At 42.1% G+C, this 26,779-nt stretch overlaps 1 protein-coding gene and 1 long non-coding RNA gene across 6 annotated transcripts in view; one reads left to right on the top strand and one right to left on the bottom strand.

The window, feature by feature from the left end:
• Nucleotides 1-22: 22 nt before the first annotated feature.
• sall3a (spalt-like transcription factor 3a) lies at nt 23-16,256 on the bottom strand. Of its 3 annotated transcripts, none has more exons than XM_008431984.3 (4): nt 14,164-16,256; nt 2,877-6,038; nt 2,353-2,684; nt 23-1,763 (listed from the first exon to the last, which is right to left on the bottom strand). In XM_008431984.3, the coding sequence occupies exons 1-4, from the start codon at nt 14,243-14,245 to the stop codon at nt 1,329-1,331; spliced, it is 4,011 nt and encodes a 1,336-aa protein (XP_008430206.2). In that variant the 5' UTR covers nt 14,246-16,256; the 3' UTR covers nt 23-1,328. The 3 variants fall into 3 exon arrangements, with proteins under 3 accessions (XP_008430206.2, XP_008430208.2, XP_081453287.1); XM_008431986.3 differs by having other exon boundaries at nt 2,877-6,041; nt 14,164-16,255; XM_081597161.1 differs by lacking the exon at nt 14,164-16,256 and having other exon boundaries at nt 2,877-6,158.
• Nucleotides 16,257-20,232: 3,976 nt separating this feature from the next.
• LOC103478270 (uncharacterized) overlaps nt 20,233-26,779 on the top strand; it is a 76,851-nt gene continuing 70,304 nt past the window's right edge. Inside the window, exon 1 of one of the 3 annotated variants that reach the window (XR_535771.3) lies at nt 20,233-20,634. This is a non-coding gene — a long non-coding RNA (uncharacterized LOC103478270). The remainder of the gene's footprint in view (nt 20,635-26,779) is intronic. The other 2 variants (XR_535769.3, XR_535768.3) reach the window with 2 other exon arrangements.

Raw genomic sequence — 26,779 nt, 5'->3', positions numbered from 1 at the left:
GACGCACACACGCACACACACACCTGTTTTCCTTTTTTATTTGAGGGGAGGGGGGAGGGAGAGGGTTTGATTGGGCGATGAGTTTTGCACTCTTGACGAGTTGCAACAGATGCAATAACAGAGAACCGACTCAGTCAGCTGGAGCAGTGGTTTGCTGAAAACAATGAAAACAGCACGTGATAGATAGCTCAGTCAAAAGGTTAACGGTAACTCACAGACAAAAACGTCTTGTTTTTAAAAAGTGCATTCACAAACATGACAAATAACTCTCAACTCATGATGTCTATTTTATGTGATACAAAATATGCATACCTGTTTTAGATTTGTCTGTATTTCTATACATAGATATTTCTTCAAAAGGTTCACCTCTTTTTTTTTTCCTTCTTATTTTTATTTTATTTATTTATTTTTTACAAAGGTTAAAAGCAGGGTTGTGGTCATAGCAGCTTTGGATATCTCTTGCCTCCTTGTCATGTGAGAAGATACACATGGTGTCAACAGATATCCAAATAAAACCTACAATTTTATCTCTGATGGTCAACTCAAGTGACACACTGCCTTTATTAACAGAGATATTCATCAGTGAAGCCTGCTGTTTATAAAAAAAAACAAATGCTTGGGCTGTTAAATATATTTTTGAATACCCGCTTTTTTTTTTGTCAATATCATAAATACTAAAGACACGGGACAACATTATAAGACAATGCTGAGAGACTAAATGTAAAGATTAAAATAGTTCAAACATTATTTTTTCAAGTTTTCTAGTTCATGAGAAAAAAAAAAAAAAACAAAAAAAACAAAGGTTGTTTCAAGCGAGCACGAAAACACTACACTTCAGTCTTTTCTTCAGTCTCGCCTCGGCCCGTGCGTTTAAAAGAGCTACCGCTACCGGGGGCTGCTGGACAAATGTCAGACTGTCGTTAAACAAAATTGTTTCCGTGTGAACTTTGTCCTGTCCGTTAAAAGATGCTTGCCCATTGTTGCTTAGGCAAGATCCTGGTTTCCAAAGGAATTCATAAAAGCAGTCAAACATACCAATAAAAACAAAGAAGTACCATGCATATCTTGCAAGACGACATATTCTCAAACAAGAGACAAAGTTTTCTTTGTATAGACGAAATATCAAGTGAGAAGGGAGTGGGTGAAAGGCAAAGGCCTCTAATCAATACTAAATACCATAATTCCAAAACCAATCAACAAAAAATCTGTACACAAAGAAGTATGCATGAGTTTAGACTGGATCAGCAGTTTGTTTTCTTTTTTTTTCCTCAGTAATTTTCTCATCATACTTTAAGTCTTTGCCAAACAGCTACAATACAGACAAGTTTTCAGTTGATCCCAATCTCTTTGTTCTCCTCCATATATCTGGAAAAGGGTCGACTGGCTGGAACCTCCAGACCAGACTTCTCCATACCCGTGATGGGGGAGCTTCTGCCAGTGTGAACACGGTCCATGCCTCCTCCAGGCATGGCTCCCAAGGAAGTGATTCCTGTCCCGCCGAGGCTGACGGGCAGCTGGGTGATGCCTCCGTTCTGAATCACAGAAATCTCATTGTTCTTCATGGCCAGGCCGTTGGTGATGGCGGCGGCGTACTGGTTCCAGAAGCCCGGGTCTACGTTCATGGCGCGGGCAGCCAAGTCCTTCTGAAACATCTCGCTGAACTTCATGGCATCGCCGCCCAGGAGGGCCATGGGGTTCTCCACAGACAGGCGTCGGCCCCGGCGAGCAGGGGCGTTGTTCCACATATGTGTTCCCATGTGAACCTGAAGGATTCAACAAAATGAGCAGAACAAAGTCAAGCACGGTGGGGCATTTTCTGTACGTCAAAACTAAATGACACATGAATAACATGCTGAAATAGAAATTGCAAAAAAATTTACATTAAAGAAACTAACTTCCTTGATGAACAAATTAAAGAAACCAAAAAAAGTAATGCAACAGTGGTGTCCAACTATAGTGCTCAAAGGACAATATTTCCACGTTTCTACTCCAGTAGCAGATTTAGGTGACTGAATCACCTGACAGTCAAGTCATCAAATTCAGTAGATGCCTGTTTATGAGCCACCCATTTTAATAAGGTTTGTTGAAAAGTCAAAACACCTAAAATACGTAGGACGCTGCCTTTGAGGACCAACAATGGTCTTATATCAAGCAAAATGACTGAACAGTTTAGTCGTCAGTAACTTTGAATATATGTTGGTGGTTTGATCCTGGAATTAGTCTTTTATCCAAACAACCAAGTCTCCTCCAGAGTAATACGAGAAACGGTTTCACCAAGCACGTTTCCAAGAAGTTCATGTGTTCCTGCAACCAGAATGACCCAGTGTGTCCAGAGTTTGTTTTGGGTCTCACCTTCAGATTGCCCTTTGTGGTGAAGGCCCTTCCACAAATGGAGCAGGCGAAAGGTTTCTCTCCCGTGTGTGTGCGCTCGTGGATTTGAAGCGCGCTGGCCGAGGAAAAATTCTTCCCACATGAATGGCAGTTGTGCTGCTTAGGAGTGCGACGTGGAGGCGGCGGTGCCAGCATAGGGTTGATGCTGGGGCTCATGGTGGTCGGGGGCGCTGCGGCTGGAACCTGAATGCCCACAGGCAGGTGAGCGCTGTCGCTCAGAGACTTCCCGTGTCCGTTCATTTCCATCTTGATCATGTTTGTTGCCGTACTGGCTAAATTAGGAGTACTTAGTCCTGAAAAACAAACCCAAAGGTAGCATTTTAAGTGTTGATGTAATAAATTTGCATATAGAAATTTAACAAAGTAAGAGGCTGATAATTCTCTCAAAACATGCATGTTTTCATAAGCCAACATTCTGGTAACTAGTATTATGAGAAAATTGACAATATATACATTAAATTTGATCAGGTTTTGCTCAGACTCACCTCGATCTCTGTTTAGAAACAGCATGTTGAAGTGGCTCTCCTCCTTGATGAAGTGCCTGCCAGGTTGAGTGGCAGTCAGGTCAAGGGCCCCGGTCCCTTCAGTAGCAGAATGGGGAGACTCTGATTTTTCTGACTTCACTGTTGCCAGGCCAGCTGCATTGTTCTCCTGGCCCTCCTCTGCTGTCATTGCACTGCTGCTGTTGTTATTATTGAATGTAGCTGGGGACTTGCACCGCTGGCTCTCAGAATGGCTGTGAGCTGGGGACAAATGCTGCATAGAGCCAGAGGACTCTGATAAAGCGGGACTTCCCAAGCTCTGACCTTCAGCATCCCCCACAGCAGTCAGGGAATCAGTTGTAAAGCAGTCAGTCTCCCCGGGAAAGATGCTGCCATTCTGTGCAGTCTTCAGGCCAAATGTGCGACTTATGTTGGCAGTGCAGTCAATCATCTTCATCTGGTTTTCCATTGCAGCAATGCTAGAAATGATAGAAGTTGGAGGTGAGCTCCCAGGTGAATAGGGCTTAGAAGGGTCTACTTCTCCGTCTTTTAAGTCCATGTCATCATCCATAGCCTGCTCCATTTCATCCAGCAGGTCGTCATCGTAGTTACTCATTGCGTCTAGACTCTTTTCATCGAAGGACACATCCGTGTCCATCTCCTGCAGATTTTCAGGAACAGGGGTGTTGGGAATCTGCCCTCCCATGTGCATACGGATGTGTTGTTGCAGCACAACAGCATTGGTGAACTTTTTCTGACAAATCGGACAGGAGTGCTGGACTCGAAGTGGTGGTTTCGACCTGTGCACACCAAAGTGCGTCTTTAGATTTCCCTTAGTAGTGAACGCTCGTCCACATATCTTGCATTTGAAAGGCCTCTCGCCAGTGTGGATACGGTAGTGCATCTTCAGAGCACTCTGGCAGCTCAGAACACGATGGCAGATGACACACTGGTTGGGATCAGTCATCTTCTTATCAATGTTCTCGACAAGCTGCTGCAACTTTGACGTCTCTGAGGTTTGCATAGAGTCTAGGAGTCCTCCAAAGGGAAACTTTGCCTTAAACTGGTCAGAAAGCATTGGAAGGACGGGATGGGAGATAGGATTTGAAGCGGAGTTGGGACTACTGATAGGCTCAGTGAGTTGGCCACTGCCTGACAATGTCGTAGAGGTGACAGTGGTGGGAAGAAGTGCTTGACTTACTGTGGTTGTGGTGGCTGTGCTTTCTCCTGGCCTAATAGGGCAACTTGGTGACAAGAGAATGCCTTCAGGTTTCAGGAGCGGAGGTGCATCACTCCCAATGCTAGGTTTCGGGGAGGGTGAAGTAGTGGTCATGCCAGAATCATTGGCGATATTTGGGGACAAAGATGCACACTCACTTGTGGGCGGCGAAGGCCTCTGAGGGGACCTGTTAAGCGGAGTGAGGCTAGGAGAATCTGTAAAACCTCCAATCATACTGGGAAGCGTTGGAGGCAGCTGGAGGCCAATGGATGTGGGGACAGTGGGGAGGACTGGTTTACTGTCGAGCCAGGTGGTTACAGGTTTTTCAGGGGGCAGCGACATGCCGTATGGAATACCAGAGCTTGTGGGCACATTGTCCAGGTACTCTGGTACAGGGTAAGGGTTCATTTGAATGTGTGGGTATTTTTCTTTGTGCCTCTGAAAGTGGACTTTAAGATTCCCCTTGGTGGAGAAACGATTACCACATATATTGCATTTGTAGGGCCTCTCTCCAGTGTGAGAGCGCAGGTGGATCTGCAGGGCGCTGTCGCTGCCAAACACCTTGGCACAGAACCGACACTTATGCTTAAAGAAGGGGTCTTCGGAGCTGGGCTTGGTGTCAAACACAGACACATTGGGGGGCTTTCCCTTGCGGTGTTTCATTAGAGCAGAAAGAGGGTCAAGTGCATTGGCTGTGGCTGCTATGCTAGCCAGTGGATTGGGGAAGATGACGCTGCTCGAGGAACTGTGAGGTATCAGTGGTAGACTGGAGGCAGAGTTCAAGAGGCTGCTGTGACTTAGCGAGGGAGGGGTGGTGGAGTTCCTGGGAAGAGCTGAAGTGCTGCTGACACCACCGCCGCATCCTGTTAGGCTGCTACTAGTGCTACTGTTGTTATTTGAGACAGTGGATGAGCAGGTGGGATGTAGGGCTGGCAAGCCAGAACCACTTGGGGGTGGAAACACCGAGTTGTTTGACGATGTATTTGGAACTGAGGAGTTAGACTGCGGAGTACTGCTCTGCTGTGTTTGAGAGAGAGGCCCTTCTATTGCTGAGGTCAGAGGTGAAGGTCCTTGAGCACTAAGGGTGGCAGGCAACCTGACAGGTAGCTGATGGACAGGGGGTGTGATGAAGTTATGTAAATGAAGCTGGTTTGCAACAGGAGGGACACAGGAGGATACAGAGCCCTGGTTTCCCGCAGCACTGTTGTGATGGTGGCTGAGAGCAGGTTGTGGCGCAGACTGTCTGTTCATGAGGGCCACTTGACTTCGTATTTGTTCTATGAGCTGCAGCTGATGAATCTGTTGCTGCTGGAGAGCCATAAGCTGGTCCAGGATCATAGGGATAGCCATAGTGGACACCCCACTGCCCGCCGCCGCTGCCGCCGCCCTTACACTCTGCGAAAACTGGGCAACCGCAACCCGAGTACCGTGCAGGGTCTCCAAGGTAACATTGGTGCTTGGCATGGTGTAGCTTGTAATTGCAGAGGGGACAACATCGCTTAGCTGAGGTAGGGAGCCATCTGGCTCAGGTGATGTCACGTCTCTCTCTTCGGAGTCTATATTTTTGTCAGGAGAAAGCTCCACCTCCATCTGCTCATCCTCCTTTTCCAGAACACTGACCCCGTTTAAGGGATCCGTCTCTGGGATGTCGTCGCCCTCGCCGGCAGGACTCTGGTTCCCCTCCCTGGCGTCCTCGCTGTCGTCTTGCTCGCTGTTGCAGCTCGGGATGGGCGAGGGCTCTGAAGGGTACTCCTGGGAAGGGTTCGGCGTGTCCTCATTGTCGTTCACGATGAGCACGAGGGGGTTCTTTGTACAGCTCTTTAAATGTTCACAGAAGTCTGACCACTTGAAGAACTCGGCACAACACTTCTCGCACACGTGGGTTTCTTCACTGCCGCTGCGGCTCTCGTTCCCGCTGTCGGCGTCGTCCAGCACCTCACCTTGGGCTGCTGGGAGGGGAGAGGGCAGAGAGGAAAGGAGGAGGGGGATGAAAGAAGAATTAATGAATAAATAATCAATAAAGAATTCACACATATTTTGCAGTAGAGAGCAGCAAAGATTTAACCTTTGATTTTTTTCCCCAATCTCTTTTAACATAACCAAAATCAATATTCTTTCTATTTTTTTGGGGGGGTTTTTTTGTGCTTTTTACGCTGAACAAATTACCCTAGTTCACCAACTCTCAAGACCCAGATTTGTGCATTCACACCCTCTCCATAGAGCCAGCTAATAATTTTCTTTGTGCAATCCATCAAATTATGAGGGCCTATCAATTGTGGATACTGCTGCTTAATGAAATTCCATAGAACCCATTGATTTCCAATATTTCATACAATTCACAGCTGCCTCATCTGTTGGGTACAAATAAGGACTTTGATGGCCCCATTAGGATTCCCCTCTGCTATCAAGCTCAGTCATTTCCACCTGAATTTCAAACGCTCCGGCCTTTCCCTTTAGTCCTTCATAGCACCGCAAAGGTAATCCGCGAGCCCTGAAAAGCACGGCACTCCCGAGCCTTCAAGCTTAAACGTTGTTACAAATCCACTCCTATTTTAACTAAAAATGGAAGAACATGAAGGAAATTGGGCATTTCAAATGAGCGCAGCCAAAAGAATTTAAATTCTGTGCAACAAAATGTTCTTCTAAAATATTCAGAATGCTGCAGAGTTCCTTTCAGCTACTCACTTTTTCTTCCCAACACTAGACTCTACAAATTACATACTTGTGCCATGGCAGCAAAGTCACTGATTAGTTACACATGTTTAATCACAGTTGTTGGAAGCCACTTCCTCTTCCACATGCAGTCCTCGAGAGTCAAACAAACCGGCACAAGCTCTGAACATGGATCCAGTTCACACTTGATCAAAACCGAGGCAAATGTCCTCTTGTGTAAGTTTATTTTTTTTCTTCCCTCTTTAAGTGCAGTTATACAGCATGTCCGTGTCTCTGTGTGTACAATGTGCACAAATAAGTCAATTTAAACAAGGCAAAAGGAGGGGGATTATCAGCGTCAGGACACGTCAAGACATCAAAACAACAAAAAGTCATACTTTAGATGAAAACATAAAGACATATTTCTTGCAGGTGAAAGTCCTTTTTGGTGAAAGAGGAGAACGAGACGGATGTCATTTCCTCCTGTATGGAGCATAAAGTCACTCCCAGCTCTACCTGTTGTTCCACTCTCTCAATCACTACGTCGAAATAAGTGCACAACACCTTTACAAGTGTGACAAACAGAAGATTGAAACGATTTTAGCTCCTTAAAAAACAAACAAGAAAATTGTGGAGGAGAAACTGGAGGAGCAAACAGCCACCAGTCTTATTAGGGAGACTTTGTTTCAAAACGACAGCTTTACCTGCTGAGCAGCAGATCTTTTCACTAAATAAGCAGCTAATATTCTTTTTTTCTTTGGCAAAACGGCAAAAATATTCAGCACAATAAGCAGCTGAAAGCCACCACTAAAGTCAGCAGGTGTTTATTCAAAATAATTTTTGCTCAGTTTTATGAATAAAACAGAGCAGATATTATTATTATCATAGGTAGAAATTCTTATGTTAGCAGCAGCAGTAGGAATATTTTCTTGCTTTTCTGTGCTTTGATTAAAAGAAACGTGATGTTATGGCATGCATTTTTGTTTTAAACAAATCTGAAAAACAAATCTGAAAATGTCATGACAACCTGAAGCCGTGGTGTTTTTACGCTTTGAGAATCTCATGCAGGCCTGTGGCTGTCTTCAGTCCCAGCAGGACGTGTGTTCACTCTGTCATTCTGTTGTTTATTGTCATTGATACAAACTGAACCCAAGGATCGTTCAAGCGTCAAATACAATTCACCTTCATTTTTTTTTCTTTGCCATTTTGACAACTTATGCCCTGTATGTGACTTATTCAATGAAAATATTAAAATAAAAATATGAAATAAAATGGAAAAATTACAAATAAACCAAAGTTCCAAGTACAGAGCCTTGTTTGTGTTGTCATAGCCACTGGCTGCCAGAAGTGACAGTCAATTTTTCTTATTAAGGTAAAAACAAAATCAAGCAGAAGAAAAATAGAAAACTAACACAAAGTCCAGTTTAAATGTACATGATTGTTTTAGAATTCCCATATATATATATATATATATATATATATATATATATATATATATATGTGTTAAGTCTCGAAATAAAAACACAAACCGAGAAGAGGGAAAAAAATAATATTAATAAGAGAAAGGAGCCAGCGCCTGGAAATGCAGTCGACACGTGACAGCGGGTTAAAAAGCTCCTTAACCCAGCAGCGGACAGCGGACAACTCATTTCCATAATTGAGGGTTGAAAGGTCAACACAAATGAGCAGGCATTGTGTTGAGCTGATTAGTTATTAGAATGGTATTACTGTCAATCTCTTTTATTCATTCATACAATCACAAGTGGGGGCCTTTGTGTGCCTCTGACCTCACACACTCACACACACTGGCACGTTTTCCAAAGACAAAGAGTGTACTCAGACCCTGTGCATATGTGTGGAGATCAGCAAAATAAAAAAATATATGTATACACTGAGAATTTTTATTTTTATTTTTTTTTTGCACAGATTTGACAATCTAAAACTGACTCAGGTTAAGTTGATAAAAAAAAGGACAAAAAAAGACGTGTATTTACAACGTTAGAAGAAGAATGTATAATTATAAAGATTTTAAAAAAAGAAGCTCAGCTAAATTAAATGCTAAAACTCAATATTACGCGTGTTTGTGTTCGCCGTTTAAAATTTCAGAGAAACAGGACAAAATAATAATGATAAATAAAGGATCAGGAGGCAGAGACGTGGAGCTGAGTGTGTGAGTTCAAACGCTGCAACAATTAGTCAGTGTTAATTACAGCGATGCCATCCGCCGCCATAAACCACCTGAACGCTTCTGAACCTCGAGTGAAAACATCACAACGTGTTGGAGGCTCATGAAAAAAACAAAAAACAAAAAAAAACGCTTCGTCGTGCAGCTGTCAGAATTGTTGCATCTTTGCAGCACGAAGGTGTGTGTCTGCAGACACGTGTGCGCGTGTTTGTGTGTGTGGAAGAGTGTATTGATTTTCTAAGGACTATAGGATGAGAAAGAGTGTGGGGGGGGGAGGAGGAAAAAAAATCCAATCTGTTTTTCCATTCCTTTAAAAGTCTTCATTTACGCAGATGTAAATATTTAGCTGAACGCAGTCGATGGAGGGATTGTTGGGACTGAATCTGTGTCCACTTTTGTTTGTTTATTTTATTTATTTAATTTAGTTATTTATTTACTATAATCACTAATTTGACATAAGACCTCAGAGACGTTTTTATGCTAATTCTGTAAAGGACATACAGGAAGGAGATTGACAAAAAGAAAATGGAAAAAGAAAAAAAGCAAACAAGCGCCGACTACACTCCCGTTCCTTCGTTTTCCAGATTCAATTAATAAGACACAGAAATGACGAGCGACGCTTTTCACATCCAAAGTGTGTCTTTTTTTAGAAAGGAAAATAAAAATCAGGTATTGTCATTAATTCACCAGCTTGTTTTCTACATAAACCGTCGATGATCAGCATCTGTGCTCTAATTATTCCCACATCATCCATTTCTTTCAAGAATCCGAGGACAACCTCACACTCAGAGAGAGAGAGAGAGATGATTCACTGTGAGTTCGCTCTCCAGCTGGGAGAAAAAAAAAGAAAAAAGATGGCCTTAATGCTTCCAACAATGTTGGAATTCTGTGATTACATTTTTTCCGGTAAATGTTCTTTTTAAAATAAAAAATAATAATTCTGCTCCCAGAACTGTAATCATCCAGATAATCATTTTTAAAAATAAATGTATGCTATAGATTCCATTCAGGACTGCTCTGCTTTGAGATGTCCACAATTCGGCTTAAAAATTAATTATGTGAATCTCTCTAGTTGAAGTTTTGGTCAGCGTCAAAGCTTATGTATTATTTTCCTGACATTTGTTTTGTTTTCTTTAGTGTGTGTGTGTGTGTGTGCGTGCACACATGCGTGTGTGTGTGTGTGTGTGCTTTGGCTATTGAACAATTCCTGGAGACTGATGTCTGCGAGGCAACACCCCGGTGAATCCCCCAGACCTGCCGGAGGCTCGGCCTGCTCCGAGGCCGGACGTGCGCATATCATCGAGTGGTACAGTCATATCTGCAAAAACAACACATACACACACTCACACACACACAGAGGCCTTTTGTCATCCCCCTGCAGATGTGGCGCAGCCAAAACATTAACGATTTGTTTGTGCAAGCGTTCGCAATACAGTATTCAGTGACGGCGCTCCGTCCGGATGGCCGCGCCACTCGGCACGATGGTTCTCCTGTGCCTGGGGGGAGCAGGAGGTCCGACACGCGAGCACACGGACGTTTCATCAATTTATGTTCTTTCTAAACTCAATATTCGCAGCAGGCTTCAACTGCTGAGCAAAATCAGTTTGGAGTTTGCTCTCCTTTGCATTAAAAATCTGCATCTTTTATAGTGGTTAGGGTTAGGGTCTGTGAAGCACAAGAGGAAGGAGGGTTAAGGCAGGAGGGTGGCGATGGGGGTGGGGGGTAGAGTAAATTTGACCTGACACTGCAGGGCAACCAGACCCACCACACTGTTTGCCATGCAGGACAGGGAGGTGGGGGGGGGGGGGGGGAGAAAGTGCAACATCTTCAGCAGGTGATCAGTAAGCCTCCCAAACACGCTCCAGTCAAGTCAAACAGCGCCTTCCGTCTTCCTGCCTCGGCCCTTCCTCTCGATCCGGATCGTGCTTGCTCGTGCGCCGTTTTCAAGCTCCGAGTAGTAATTAAGACACAGCCATCTTTTTTTTTTTTTGTTTGTTTTGTTTGAGTGCCTTCTCAAAAAGACATCCTTGGCACATCCACGTGGGTGGTCCGCAGGCCTGCACCCAGTGGTGAGAAGGGATTAAAACAAAAGGCAAACAAAAGCCCCACTGCAGGGGAAGTGGGCAACAACTATGTTGTCACTGTCAGCAGGGGTTTTAGCACTCGCTCCATAATTTCTCTCTCTCTTTTTTTTTTATTCTTCAACAAAGCACAAAAGAAGAAGGTTCTGACTGAATCATTTATCTCTCTCTGAGGATGTCAGCCTTGAATTAATACAAACATGGGTTTCAGGAATGTTGCGGCTAATAAATAAATAAATAAATGAATAAATAAATAAAAGGTAAAAGAGCAACCGAGTTATGCTTGCTCATCCATGCCCTGCATTTTCCCTGAACTCTCTCCCCACTGCACACAGGTTGAACGCAAAAGGAGTGACGGTGTGCTGCTGCTGCTTCCGCTTCCCACTCAGACACGAGTGAGCTGTGCTGCCAAGGTCAGCAGCACGCATGTTCTAATTGTACAAAGAGCTTGACATCTAGCGGCAGGATCTGCCCGGCCAGGGGACTACACAAAGGTTAAGTCAGCAAGCTTTGTAAAAGCACTCCTAAGCTGACAACCCCTCCCTCCTTCCTCTCCCCATGCTAACACACATACACTACCCCCACCCCATGGCCCCCACTGCCCCCCAATCATCGCGCCCCCAGGCGAGGAGGTAGAAGGGTGGGGGCAAGTGTCCGGAAGGCCTTAGAGATGGCAGCAGACATAATCTCTGGCACTTTATTTCAGTTTTTCATGTTTTTTTTTTTTTCTGCTGCAGTGATGCAAGACAATTACCATGTTTGAGCTGAAGAAGGGGGGAAGCTTTGTCCAAAACACATCAGATAAATTGGAAGGTTTAGGAAGAAAATACGTTTTTATTTAACTTTTGCTTTTCTTGTATTTAACAAAATGAATGCCTTACTTTTTTTGTTTGTTTGGGTTTCTTTTTATCATTTACTCTTCCACGAATATGAATTTCAACTTCGAATTGGAACTTTTGAGCCACTTTGGGGAGCAGGTTTCGAAAGGCCAGCGGTCGATACGGATCGCCGTGGCGACGGGTGGTAAGAAGAAGGAAGAGCGGAGAAAACCGGTCACGACGACGGCGTGGCGTTGAGAGCCGGATGCGACGTGGCGTTATTAGGTTTGGTGAAGTGACTGTGTGGGGGTTCAGCATGCCGTGCCAAAAAAAGGTCGGGATTGTTTCCATCCCCCCCTCACCTCAACACACACACGCGCACACACACACGCATGAGGACAAACCAGCCAGTGTGGTGCAACAATGAGAAGAGGACATTCCACAGCCACTTCCAGGCTCAGGCGGCACAATGCCATTGTCAGGATACAGTAAAAAAAAAAAAATAAGTCGCAAGTTGAGTTGAGAAAAATCCAGTAAAGTCTACATTTACGTCATCTACTCCCATTTCTAGATCCATCTCTTTGCAGATTTTCAACAGAAACAAGAAGTCCCTCCACCCCCCTCTTTTATTTTTCCACATTATAAATCCAACAGGAGAGAAACCTGATGGATGTTCTGTATCTCTGCCCAAAATTCAAGGGGGTGACAGGAGGGGAACAGGGAGGAGGGGTAAAACGGGGCGATCTGAGCCCCCAAACACTGACGGTGTTTGTGTTTTTTGTGACTGAGCAGCCCATAAATTACCCCCCAAAAAACACAACAAAAAAACAATGAGCAAATTGGACAAAAGGGCCAGGAGTCATTAATGTGAACCCCCTCTGTCTCCATACACACACACACACACACACCCCTACACACACACACCTCCCTACACAGCCACAATTCAACATGCAAAGACAGCCGCTCCCCCGAGATTACATCACGCATTTCTTTCCTAAAGAAGCCCAGAGAGATGTGTGTGTGAGTGTTTGTGTGCATACGAGCGCACAAGTGTGTGTTTTTGTCAGTGGAAACGCAGGCATCACCAGATTTTTCTTTTTTTTAAATTCTACCTTCAAAGCCGTAACTTTGTGACAGATTTGCATTTCGACAGTGTAATACGAAGGCCTGAAAACGTGAAAACATTGCATCAAATTTCAACATTTTCTCAAATAGTTGCTGCACTTACCAATATCAATTTTTTTTTTAATTGTTAATTTTGTTCTTTTTAATTTTTTTCCCCCCTACTTGTTTGCATAATTCCTACAGCTGCCTCCAGACTTGACTTTAACTCTAATATAGTGATGTTTTAGAGGCGCAGGCTGAAGGATAAATAATCCCTTCTCTCCATATGGCGAGGACAAGCTCTGTCAAGCGATGTTGTCGAGATTGTGAGCAAGAAAGAAAAAAAAGGAGGTGGGGGGGACAAATCAAGTGTGGTAAATTTATGTGGAGGGGCTGTGAGGGGTGTTTTGGGGTTTGGGGGTTGGGGGGTAAACAAAAAAACATTTCCATGACAAAAAACAAAACAAAAAAAAGAAAACAAGGCTTCGACCTGAAACAGACTCCCACATTTTGACCCGTTCTTACAAAGCATTTAAGACAAAAGACAAAAAAGAGAAAAATACAAAAACAAGCAAAAAAAAACAACAACAAAAAAAACTTAAAATGACATTTAACACAAATTAAATTTGAGGCCTCACATGAAGAGTAATTCCACATTATCAAAGACAGACAGGAAGAAATAAGATTGTCAACTATCCCACGGTGTGTGTTTGAAGAGTCGTAGACATAACGACATAATCAAGCGGAAAACGACGTAGATGTACAGCTCGGATGTTTACATTTGCAGAATTCATTTTTTTTTAAAAGAGGGCCTTTTTTTTTTTCTTTTTAAGAAGGAAGGCCTCCTGCAAAGAAAAGCCAAGCCCGCAAATATGTGAAGCGCCACTGCGTCCAGGTCGCTTTAATGTACGCGTCCGTTCCATTAATCCTAAAGGTCATCTGTCAGCCAACAGCCGATCATGATACAATCTGTGCGACAATCAAAAGGCAAAAACTTTCCCGCAGAATAAAACGAGGAACTCCTGCGTCGACAAGTGGATTATTGAACTTAAAGAAATGTTGTTGTTGGGTTTTTTTGGTATTAATTTAATAAATAACCTACACCCGAACCTTAAGAATAACGCACACTAATTCATAACTAATAATAGCAATAATATCAAGTGTTTTACTCTGAGAGAAAAGTTGAAGAAAGATCGCGTCTGAGGTCGGAAGCTGACCGGATCCCACTCACCGTGCTCGGAGATCACCCCGGTCAGTGCGGGATCCTCGTCCGACTTGAGGTGCTGCGGCTTGGCTTGCTTGCGTCGGGACATGCTGCTGCTGCTGCTGCTGCTGCTTCGGCTGCAGGCGTGAGTGCTGGCGGTGCTGCTTGCGCTGATGTGTCCGCGCTGTGCAGATGCATCAGCGAAGATCGACTTAAAAAATTATTTTTTAAAAAAAATGATATATGAAAAAATAAAAGTAAAAAAAAATAAAAATAAATATAAAAAAAAAAAATAAAAGTTCACAAACAGTCTGCGGCGCTTTGGAAAGTGTGTGTTGTGCTGTTTGTGTGTGAGAGGAAGAGGGGGGTTGCAATCTGGGGAAATTAGCCAGTGTTGCCGCTCCTGTCGCCTCTGTCGCTGTGCGTCGGATTGCGCATGTCGGGATAATAATTATGATAGTGAATAATGCCTCGCGATTAATGGCACCGTGTGAAGGTGGGGAGGATTGGCTGGGGTCCAGCGGACGCGCATTGGATATGGTAATGAGGGACGGACTGAGCAATTAGAGTTTTTTCTCCTCTTTTTTCCTCCTTCTCCCCCTCTTCCTCCTCCTCCTCCTCCGTCCGTCGGTCCGTTCCCCCCACACCCCCTCTCACACCTCAACAACACAACACACCAAAATCTCTCCTGTTCTGCCCCGTTCACAGGGAGCTCTCCACAGAGGAGCGCAGGGCTCAAACTCCGCTGTTTCTGGTGCGCATCGCTCAGCCTCGATGGAGCTGGAAAAAAAAGAAGAAAAAAACTTCTCAAAGTCTCTTCTGGAACAGTCTGTCTTCCAATCTTGGCTCACTTCTTGCTCTCTCTCTTTCTCTCTCTCTCTTTTTGTTTGCTCGCACCTCCTCCTGCCCCCCCTCAAAGGAAGCGACTTGACGTGTGGTCTCTCTCTTTAAACTTTTCTCTTGGAGCGCATCTTTGGATGCTTTGGGATTTTTTTTTTTTTTTGTGGAAGTTGCAGTTCAAACCATCACCGCTTTTTTTTTTTTTTTTTTTTTACGTCGTTGCTTCTTTTTTGTTTTGGCGCAGATCGGTTCTTCCAAAAAATATATATATAAAAAAAATAAATAAAAGAAACCAAAAACAGTAAAGCAACAAGAAAAAGAAAAACTTTGACGCGCGTCTTCTGAGAGAACGGCACGGTCTTTCTTTCTTTTTTTTTTTAAAAAAAATGTCTTTCTCTCTTTTTGTCTTGGCTCAGCAACACCACACGCTGATGCGGGAGCCTGAACTTAACTGTCCCCCGACAGAAAAAGAAGTCTCTTCAGTCTTGTCGATCTCTGTGAAGTTGCTGCTTCGCTCCTCCTGCAGCCGCCGTGCTTCAGCTCCCGGTTGCGCCCCTTGCAGTCGGTGCGCTCTGCGAAAGCGACCAAAAATAAAAAATAAAAAATTAATAATAATAATAATAAAAAATTAAAGGATAAAACAAAAACGAAAGAACACCCGCTTGTTTCGCAGACAAAAAAAAAGAAAACAAAAGAAAAAAGAAACTTCGGTCACCGCGTCGATTTCCCCCCTCTCTCTCTCTCTCTCTATCTCTCTCTCTCTCTTTCGCTCTCTTCGGGAAGCGAAGCCAACTTTGAAATTATCTTCTGGCTGCCCGCTCGCAGCGTCGCTGCCTCTCGTTGCTGGGCATGGCTCTCTGTGTGTGCGGAGGGGGGACTGCGCGCTCTCTCTGTGTGTGTGCGAGTGTCAACCCCCAAGCAAGGGTTCAGCCCATTGCTCTCAGCCACCACTAGGATGTACCACCACGTTGCTGTTCAGTGGCTCGTCCCCTCAGTCCTCCACCGGCGCGAACCACCCAGAGTCGACCTCCCATCAAATCATCATACGGCGGGCGACGCGAGATGAATCGATGCCGGGGCGCCGGATTCAGACGGATTTTCGTGGAAAGTTCTGCGCGTTCTCTGAAGTTTTATGACGCGTTTACGCAGCCGCGGGAGACACAGCTGGTCTTGTTTGAGGTTTGAAATAAAATAGAAGAATTTTATATATTTATGTATATATATATAGATATATGTATCAAATAAAATCTGGTGAATCGACCTGCGTGTGACCTTCAATTGTGTAAAGTCAAACATTAAAAGACATAAAAACCGACATTAAGAAATATATTTCTTTTTTTTCTTTTTTTTAACTTTCAGTTACATCCAAATGTCTGGACGTTCTAATAAAAAGCAAATGAACAAGATATGATTTGGAACTATTAAAATAGCTTTACCTTTACTGCTCTATTTTGAATTTTGAAAACAGTATTTCACGTTATTGCAACAAATCAAAAGACAGAAAACATAAAGTTGTCTCCACTGATGCAAAATATTCCTCTCCCTCAGAGCCGACTAATTCCGTCACAAATTTGAAACAATCCCTTCAAACAATAGACGTCAATGGAGGTTTATTTTGTGGTAAACTTATGAGTAAACTTATATCGAGCAGGAATAGGAAATGCAGCGTTCTCGTTGACTCAAGCAATGTGAAAATGCAGCTTAAAGTTCAAAAGATGTCTCCTGATGTATAAATGTGGCAGAAAAGCTGTTACGGTTGATCAGATGTAACCAAGGGATGTAACATTCTTCCCATGGTTGATAACCCAAAGCACATTGCAGGATTCTGCTCCTTTATCTGGTTTCTGACCTCAAAATTTAAGCTAAATTTGGAACAATCACATGACCTGCAAACATCTGGTATTATTATTATTTTCTATGTCTGGTCAGCCAATTGTATTTAACTCAAAGAAAGACTGGAAGCATGTGGCTGAAAACTGAACAGTGAAAAAGATCACAAGATTCATTTGTCTTATTATTATCAAGACAAATATGTCTCCTGGTCATATCTGGGTCCGTCTTTTACTCTCAAACTCCAAGGGTTCCACATTCAGTCCCAAACACTGGACTTCCTGAATGTCTTTAATATGGCTATTTTAGGTGGTGGTCAGTTCCTTCATTTAGCACAGAAATATGCATTGAAGATGTAACTTTTTACCTTAGTCTAAACAAATACTTTGAAGGTCAGACTATGAAGCTAAAGAATAGACAACGATAAACTTGGGTATACAACAAGATGCCTACAGGTCTGCGTTGATCAAATAACTAAATCCCTTGTCTTCTTCAATCAAAATACATCTCTTCATCATGTTTTTGTCCAAATTTTAGCTTCAGAACCTGAAAAAAATTCCTTTTTAAATTTAGAGCAATTGCTCCAAACAATGGACGTCTACTTTAAGACGCAAAAAGATGTCTAACTGTCAAAGAAGTTGTTGATGCGACTGACCTAATGGCCTAAACAGCAGTGGACAAGTCCTTGTCTTTATTTAGCTATAATCAGGCTATAAAAGCTAAGAGGACATCATTATCCCCCAAAGACTTGTGTATGTCATGAACATGTTAACGTCTGACTTTCACCTTCAAAAGGTGAAAATTTTAAAAGAAACATGAAACAATTTCTCCTAGAACTCCCATCACAATATTTCTTCGGAGTAATTTTTGATAAACTCGCTGATCAGCAGAGCTCCTCTTCAAACTAAGTCCACACACTGACATTGAAACTTATACTATGAGCATAGAATAGACAACACTGCCTTACGTCTAAACACTAAAGCAATGAAAAATGAAATCCGGACATCTTTTCACCTTTTCAGACAGAAGGCAATGTCTTTTTAAATTTTAAATTTTTTTTTTTACATCTTTTCAACCTAAGGCTTCCCTCCATCCCCTCCGTCCCTCTCGCCTGTTTGACGTCTACTCCCCCGTGTTCGCCTCATATGAGACAAATCTGTTGACAACAAGGTCGGCCTGCAGACCAAACTTTACTCCTACTTCCCCCCCTCCTCCCCACATCATCCCCTCGGAAGGATATGTCCATGCGGGTGTTATTATCTGGTATTAATAGATGCAGCCCCGGGAAGACAAAATCAGCTATTGATAATTGCAAGGAGTCCACGGCAGCCATACTGTATCGATCGGCATGTCCTCCACTCCCCCTGGTACCGGGAGATAAGAAGACACACTCTTTAGAGCAATATAATTTCTTTTGACCTATCTGCTTGCTACAGACTTATGATGAATAGCCGCAGTGGCCGGAGTCTTTTATCACCAAAGTTACCCCCCTTGATATAATATTGATTCTTTATAACTAGCTCACCGCACAAAAATCAAACTGTCCACTTGGCCATCATCATCATCAATATCATCACAAAGGCAGCAGAATGAAGATCCCCCCCCCGTTACCCCTCTTCCCCACCCCGTGCCTCAGAGAGGGAGAGCCCTTACAATCCCCTCCGTGTAGGCTTAATCTTTTATTTTGCTGATGATGAAAAGGAAAGTGGGGGAAAAGAAGGAAGGTGCCATTTAAGTCCAGGTGCCACTTTAATTCAGGGTGGAGGAGGGGCTTAGAGAGGGGGGGGGAGGGGGGGAGATCCAAAAAGTCCAGGAAAAATCATTTTATCCTGCTTGGAGTGTAATGAACTCACATACGCTATAAAAAATTATTTCATAGGCTATGTAGGTTTAGGTAGGACAATTCCATAAGTTTTAATAACATTTTCAAACATTAGCTACTTTATATGAGTAAAAATCTTACCCTCGAATGTTGATTAGAAATTAACTAAAAAATGTTGCATCAGTTCACTGTTATTATTACACTGTATGTAACAGAAACACGTTTGTACGGGTTTTGTTTTGAATTAATTTATCAACTTGTTAAAAAAAACAACTTACCAATAAAGTTGTTATTGAAAAAGTTTGCATTTAGTTTTGACTAGTTTAGCGACAATGCTAACGGTATTAAGAGGTCGAGGTTCTTAATTCTGATAGTTACTGCAACGGATGGCACATGTTCACACAGCTTATAGAAAAAACATTCACTACAGACTTATGACTACAGACTACACCTTTTAAAGGCAGATTTGAACTAAAAGTGTTGTGGGATATGATCTCCAAATGTTAAAATGTCACAATATTTTTTGGCAAAGCTGATTTTGTCTGACAAATAACATTACGGTATTATTTTCAAATGTGGTTTAAGTTAGACACTAGTTTTATGTATGTTTGAGGCTCTTATTTTGAAGTGGAAGAGGAAGTCGTTATTGAATTGGTTTGTTGCATTGACTAAATGGAGCTGGCAAACAACACTTGCTTAAGGTGCTGAAGACGCCATCATCTCTTTGAATGAATTTACCTGCCAGCATTTTGGGAACAAGACAGTATAAGGAAACACTAACAGGCAGGAAACAAAAGAAGCGCAAATAGGTAGAGCTTAGCTTACCCTATTTTTCTTGAGGGGCTGTGAAAAATGTGCAACTATTGCCTCCCCCCCCACCCACCCACCCCCAGTTAAATGGCTATCTTTTATCGTGTCTGTATTACATTTAACAATATTTATCTAGAAGGATAATTCTACACTGAAAAGTCCTTTTTTAAAAGAGTTTGAGAATTTTAAAACCTATATTCTCTGTGTGAAAATGCAAAAAGAAGATTTTTCTATTATATTTGAACCATTATGACAACCAGCAGCATCCATTCAGCTATGCTGACATCAGTCTAACCAGGACTGGAATTCTTTAAACAATTGATTAAGCCCTGTACTGATAAACATGTATACATTTCTTTTTCTTTTTGCCTCTCAATATTGGAAGAAAATATTTAGCTTTTATGGACCCAGAGTTATGACTCTATTTCAGCAACATGTCATAACTTTATCAAATATCATGTTATACATTTGTTGTTCCTTTTGGACCTAATAGGATAAAATGATAAACAAATAATTAACTGTTAGAATTTAAGTAATTGTATTAATTAAGTGCCTCTTAAAAGTTAGTTGGGATCTACTTTGTTTAATTTTACATGTTTATGAGATCTAATCCAAATAAAAATAGTTAAATTTAATTAATTTATTTATTTTTGCTTTCAACGGTGTATGAAGAGAAAATCTGTCGCCGGTAATGATGAATTGCAATTAGACTTGTGCATTTCCAACGCCGACAGCAGAGGGGAAAGTAAAAACTAAAACCTTGTTTAATGATGCTGTCGGTACCGGATGCGGCTCACTGTTTTGGCTGCCCCACCGAGGCCAGTCACTCTCCCAACGAGAGAGTCACCAAACGCTGCTGCTGCTGGAGGAGAGGGGAAGAGGAGGAGGAGGAGGAGGAAGAAGAGGTGGTGAGGGGGGTGAGGGGGAGGCAGGGAGGGTGGGAGAGAAGAGGAACGCGTAATCTCCCAAACATCCGTTGTTAACCACTTCACCCCCTCTGGATCCGTGCGGCAAGGTAAGAAAAAAGCCTGCGCGGCTTGGCCCTCTCTGCATCGTAAAGTGCACAGGCAGGCGGGTGTAGCAGCTCCTCTCCTCTCCTCTCCTCTCCTCTCCGGGGCTGAGGCTGAGGCTGAGGCTGTCTTCCACTGCGGATAGAGAGCGGATGGAGGCCGGGCACGGAGCAGGACACCAAGAGGGTAATTGAACTTTTACATTCCTTACTTGTCTTTCTTTTGTTCTCCCGCTCTCTCTCTCTCTCTTTCTCTCTCTGTCTGTCGCTGTGTACAGTTAGGGGAGTTGGCGTGTTTTGGGTGTTCAATATTTACCACACGGAGCCATCCATCGCTGGGACATGATATTACACGCGTGTTCCGGGGAGTGGGGAAGCATTTCATATGCCCGCTGAAGTTGCGCAGCATGAGAAAAAAAAAAAAAATGTGAGGATTGCGTAAGCGACCAATCAGAGGTCTTTGCGGCGTCGCAACCGACGCGCTTACAGACACAACCGCGCGCTCGCGCGCACACACAAACACACGCCGCGCGAGCTACTGTAGCAGCCGACGGCGCGCACCCCGGAGCACCATCTGCACCAATCAGACAGCTGAGAACTCTCTCCCCCCCCCCCTCCTTATTGATATGAACATCTGTGAAGACAAATTTTGTCAACATATAATTATTAGTTATCGCCCGTTTATCGTCACATTGCATCTTAACGCCAATTCTGAACTATTTCTAGTCACACATGGACAACTCAGACTTGCAGATTATTATAATAATATCAGGTCCTATAACTTGATTGCCGTTTTTTTCTGTTAGGGTCAACGTCATTTTAATAAAAGCACATTTATGTTCATTCATAAAATGTTTCTATTATTTGCCTTTTGAAACAAGTTATAGTCTAGGTTTTTTCGTTGTGTGCAGATATTACAACTGCCCCAGCTGATACACACCTTCAGGGATTAAAATTCCTTTTAATTGGTTAAAGTATTTACTGAAAATGTCCAGATATTTTACAGTTATCGTGCACAAATGGACCAACAAATATTTAATGGAAAAACCTGAGAAGTTCTGTGAAAATTGGAAAAATCAATTTAATACATGTGCTAGCATTTATATTTTAAGAGAGTTGGATTTTAGTCAAATGTTCTGGCTCACTTCAAAATAAAAAAAGGGCAGAGGGGGGGTAACTTTAAAGAACTGTACAGTTTCAACATTTTATTTGAAGTCAGGATAGTCCAAGGAGATTTTGTGGATTTCATTTTCACACTAATAAACTTTAGCAGTTGAACTGTGGGAATGTGAGAGGGAAATCGCAAACTGTATTGTGTGATAAGCCATCACTTTGGGCTGAAGACAAACCGATGTGGGTGAACTACAGCCTGATCCTGCCTGTGTTCATTTAACATGACAGCGTTGGGTTTTGGGTGTAACCTGGCACACTACGTTGGGTTTTTAACTAAAAAAAGAAAAAAAGTGTTAAAATTTATAACGTTAAGGTTAAGGAAAGGGGTTAATAATAATAAAACACACACACACACGCACACACACACACACACACATAAACACATATTTTTTATTTTTGACAAGGAGCAGAGTTTACGTGACAATTCGTCTTCATGTAGAAAATAATGTCTGCTTATATTTTCTTTATCCAAACTGTGAGTGTGGGATGTAGCTGGTACTGAGATCCCTGTGCTTTGCAGGTGAAGGGTTAAAAACGCATAAGCAAAACTTCTTCCTCTGGTATTCAACCAAAACGTTTTTCATTGTTTTTCTTTATTTATACAGGATTCAGATTTTTGTCAAGGAGGTCCAAGGGGATTTAAAAAAAAATATGAATATGTCAAAAACTTTGCTTTGCAAAATGCTGTATAAATAAAGTTGAGATGACTGATAAATATTGCATAGCAAGGCTACCAAAGAGAGTTGAAAAGATTGTTGCTACAAGTAATTTTTGAGTCAAACTAGACGAGATTAGATCACACTCCATGTTTAAAATGTATTTTTTACACAGGCTTTATGAACACAATTTTGGTCAAAGTATGATTTTGTTTTTATAATTTTTTTATTAGTCTGAGCCTTTTTTTATTTTTACCCAATATATATATATATATATATATATATATATATATATATATATATATATATATATATATAATTTTTTAATGAAACAAGCAAAGTAGTTTAATTTCTTAATCTTTGGAGTTGTGGTTACGGGTCACACAAAATCATTCCTGAGGAACATAAATGGCCCGAGAGCCACACTTTGGACATCTCTGACATATAGCTCATGCTAGCTAACCTTGTTAGCTTTTCCTAATTGACATGAAGGAAACCATGTCTTCATTTTAGAAGAAATTATTTTTACATTATGCACATTTACATTATTAAAAATATAGTTTTAATTTAAATGGTTTCTTCTCTTATCTAAACGACAAGCTCGGCCTCATTTTTTTTTTTGACTCATTATTTGGGTAAATAGAGTCATTGACATTTTGGATTAAAAAATGAAATAACAAAGCTGCCTGACCGAACAACACAGTCTGCGTCTTTTTATTTCCAGACGGTTTGTAGCTTTGCACTCTGCCACACATCTCTTAGTTAACTATGTAAGATGCACACAATCTGATACATAATTGTGGACATCATGAATTAGTAATGACTGTTGTAGCTGGGGCTAAGTGGCAAGAGGCTGTGAGCACTGCACTGAAAGTGGAGTGTTTTTACTCTCCCTCAGATCACAGACTCAGCATCTACTGGGGGCCATTCTGAGAGCCTAACCAGAAATTATATTATTTACCATATCAGGGCCCCTTTGCTTATCTCGCCTCAGCCGAGACACCCGGAGATAAAAAGCGACAGGCAGGGCTGTACCTGAGATGAGTCAAATTTGATCCGACTGGCCCGATCGGGAATAAGCGAAATGAATTGAATCAAGCCATTTCTGCTGCTACTGTAATTAAATTAGTTGCCGGGGCGTAATTGGACATCGAGTTGGCACTTTAGACGGAGATGACAAAACGCTCACTCCTGCCACCGAACGACGGACGATGTGTCAAATTTAGTGAGAGAGGCAGAGCGGTAGACGAAGGCTGACACAGCGATGAGGCTGCTGCTTCAGTGGAGGTTTCCTGAAAGCGAACCGGATTCACATATGATTTAGGAATGAATGCACAAAAAAAAAATAAAAACTCAATACAATAAACTGTTTAATTTTGTACCCGGAGAATATTTAGTAATTCATTGTAGGGTCTCTTTTAATAAATGTTACTTTTAAATGTGAACAGTCTTAGATGGCTTGTTTTAAGATCCATTGGCTGATTACTTCATCAGGAAGTGCAGAAAAATCTGCATTTTAAATGCATTTAATGTTGGTGTTTAAGTTTTGCCAATAATGTCTTTCAACAACACCATGTGATGTTTTAAAATTCCTCGTCAAATTTTTAACATTTTTGACGTAAAAGTGCCCGCTGGTGAACTTCTCTAGCAGCCCTACCACCTGGTTCAGCTAGTTTTATATATACATATATATAATATAAAGTGTGTTCGAGTTATGCCTTTAATTTCTGTATCAAACCCTACAGAAATCCTCAAATTTTACAGTTTGGTGATTTTAAACGCGAAGGAATCTCCACGCAGCCACAATTCACCTAAAGTGAAAGTAGAATCAAAGCTGCTTCAGTTGAAACTTGTTGGACTCTCATCACTGTAGGAACGTCATCACTCTTTGACATTTTGAAGCTGCAGGCCCTGCATCGAACATCCCTGCTGTAAAGCAGACCAAACACTCAGGGGAAGAGGTTTTATGGCACCGAGACGTTGGCCATTTCAGCCTCTAATGCCGCTTCCAAGAACAATGAGCAGAAAGGAGCTAAAGCCGCAATGATGACACTTAATCTCATTGGAATTCCTCGTCAGGTTTGACCTTGGGGAGATATTAGCCACTCGACAAGTGACTCTGCATGTGTGCGTGTGAGTGTTTACGCGAGGGGAGAAGGTGTCAACTGTCTACAGTGTTGTGAATGCAATGTGGTGTTTTTTTTTTATTTTTTATTTTTTACATGTTTAATTGCACAAAATGATACATGAATTCCATAAAAACACATTCCCAAGACGGGTTTTTAGAGTCACAGTCGTTGCAAGATTTTCTCGCACGTTTCACTGCCGGGCCGGAGGAACTGGAGTTGTGCACCCAGATGTGCTGCTGGAAGTGGAGGTGGAGGAAAAGGAGGCAGCAGCCAGTCGAACCGGTCTGTGGCGCAGGGATGTTTGTGTGTGGGGTGTGTGTGTGTGTGTGTGTTACAGTGTCTGCTCAATGGAGGCCCCTTGAATTTTTAAGCAGCATCGGTTACTTCATACTGTCATTGTTTTGGCACTGTTTGCCATGCTTAATCCTGGTAAGTGCACATCCACACTGTCTGACAGTGTGGACGTACAGCTGTGAGCTGGTGGCTGTGTGTGCCACGCTGCAACACGACCTCATGCTGATGAGGGCAACTGTTAATGAAAATATGGAGCAACATTTTTGCTTCCTTTGCAGTCATACATTTGCTTATCGACAGAGTGTGTGTGTTTGTCTAAGGTTAATTTAAATGCAATTTTGAGAGGAGTTGATTTGATGAAAGTAATTTAACGTTGTGTTATGTGTTACTCACAGTAAAATCTGACGTTTCCTCTGGAATTATTTGACAAATGAGTGGAAGTGATTGCATCGATAGAGCAGAAAGCTGAGTAGAGGTGTATTTTAATATAAATTTTAATGCAAATTTAGATGGAAATAGATCTTAAAAGTTCGTAGAAACAGTATAAAGAGCTTCTGACAATGTTGGGGGGGCGGGGGGGGGAAGGATTCTCCGCTCTTTAATGACATTTCGGCTCCCCTCACTGTCCTCTGCAGGGCCTCGTCATCTCCTGCTTTTCATTTTGCAAATTGGGAGACAGTGTTCAAGTTATCAGTGGGGTTTATTCTAACCACATCTGAGAATTACAAGTTAACTTTATTCACAAAAAGCAGACCAAAAACAAAAATAATATAGACACAAAAAATATTAAAGTCCTGTTAGTTTTCCACAGCATGCCAAGTAAAAATGTGTTTGCATTTCTCTCCTGAGATGCTTCAGTTTTCAGTCTTGTGTGTGTGTGTGTGGGTGCGTGCGTGCATGCGTGCGTGCGTGTGTGTGTGTGTGTGTGTGTGTGTGTTTGGTTCAGCTGTTCATACTTGTTCCAGGAATACAGTGCAACCAATGAAAGGTCTGCTGTAAAAGGCCTGCAAGCTTTAAAAACAGCAATTAGAGTTAAATCTTCACCTGACTGCAAAAAAGAAAAAAGAAAGAAAAAATACACAGCAAAAGTAAGGGACATGTGAGAACAATGTTTTTGTTTTGTAATTTAAAAAAAAAAAATTCTGATTTAATACAGGATTATTCTCATGTACAACATTATTGACCTGTAGGAACATTTTTTAAATTAAGAAACTATGCATCTTGCAAAGATAGACAGTATTTAAATGTGTTTTAAATGTTTAAATGCAAAAGTTAGAGGTGCTGTATTGTAATTCTCATTAACAAATGTTATTGAGACATGGACAAATACTTAGCAAAAACAAAACATGGTTGGTCTGAAGACGACACCTCTGCTGAAACAGAGATAGATAAAAAAATCTAGTCCGACATCTAGATTTAAAGGACAATAAATCATATACTTTGAATAATTAATTTAGCATACTGTACTGTTTGATAAGTAGGATGGATTGGAATGTGTGTGTGATTGAATTGAAATGATTTTATTTTCGCAAAGCGACTTTTGTCGTGAACTGGCGCTCCACGAATACACCGAACTGGACTGAATTATATCAAACACTTATAAGTTTAAGTTTTACATTAATTGGACTTTTAAACTTAAGTTGGGGGGGTGGGGGGTGGGGGTGGGGAGCTAGTCTTCCAGGCAGGAAATAAAAGTATTTAGGGAACAAGTTGGTGTTTCTGAGTGACCAAGCTGATTGAGATGAGCAAATGAAAAACCTTGCTGAGTTTACTGTACTGGATGCTACGGTGTGTTAACAGACGTTTAGCTCTTTTCCTCCCCTGCCTTGCTTCTGTTTCCATGGGGGAGAAATATTTGTACAGGGAATCCTTTTTCTCTCTCTCTCTCTCTGTGTGTAGCTTCTGTAGTCATTCCTCTTTGTGCCCCGGACTGACTTTATTTATGGCTACGGGCTAATGAGCTCTACGGCCTTTTGTAGCGAGCGACAGCGTGTGTAAACATTTAGATTTTACCCCCTCGACTACAAGGAGCGGTCCGGCGAATTAAAAGGCGCAAAGCGAAATGAAATCGCAGAGCAAA

Source organism: Poecilia reticulata, chromosome 16, assembly GCF_904066995.2.
Source record: "Poecilia reticulata chromosome 16, P_reticulata-male-v2, whole genome shotgun sequence".
Lineage (NCBI taxonomy): Eukaryota > Metazoa > Chordata > Actinopteri > Cyprinodontiformes > Poeciliidae > Poecilia > Poecilia reticulata.
The sequence above is the reverse complement of the archived record's forward strand: the minus strand, read 5'-3'. Positions and strand labels throughout refer to the sequence as shown.

Bases quoted from the DNA above. Each gene is read 5' to 3' on its own strand.
- sall3a (XM_081597161.1), bottom strand. From the start codon at position 6,126: ATGTGTGAATTCTTTATTGATTATTTATTCATTAATTCTTCTTTCATC. The intron at 2,685-2,876 runs GTGAGTCTGAGC...TTTGTTTTTCAG, and splicing joins GTTTCTAAACAGAGATCGAG to GACTAAGTACTCCTAATTTA. The intron at 1,764-2,352 runs GTGAGACCCAAA...TGAATCCTTCAG, and splicing joins CCACAAAGGGCAATCTGAAG to GTTCACATGGGAACACATAT.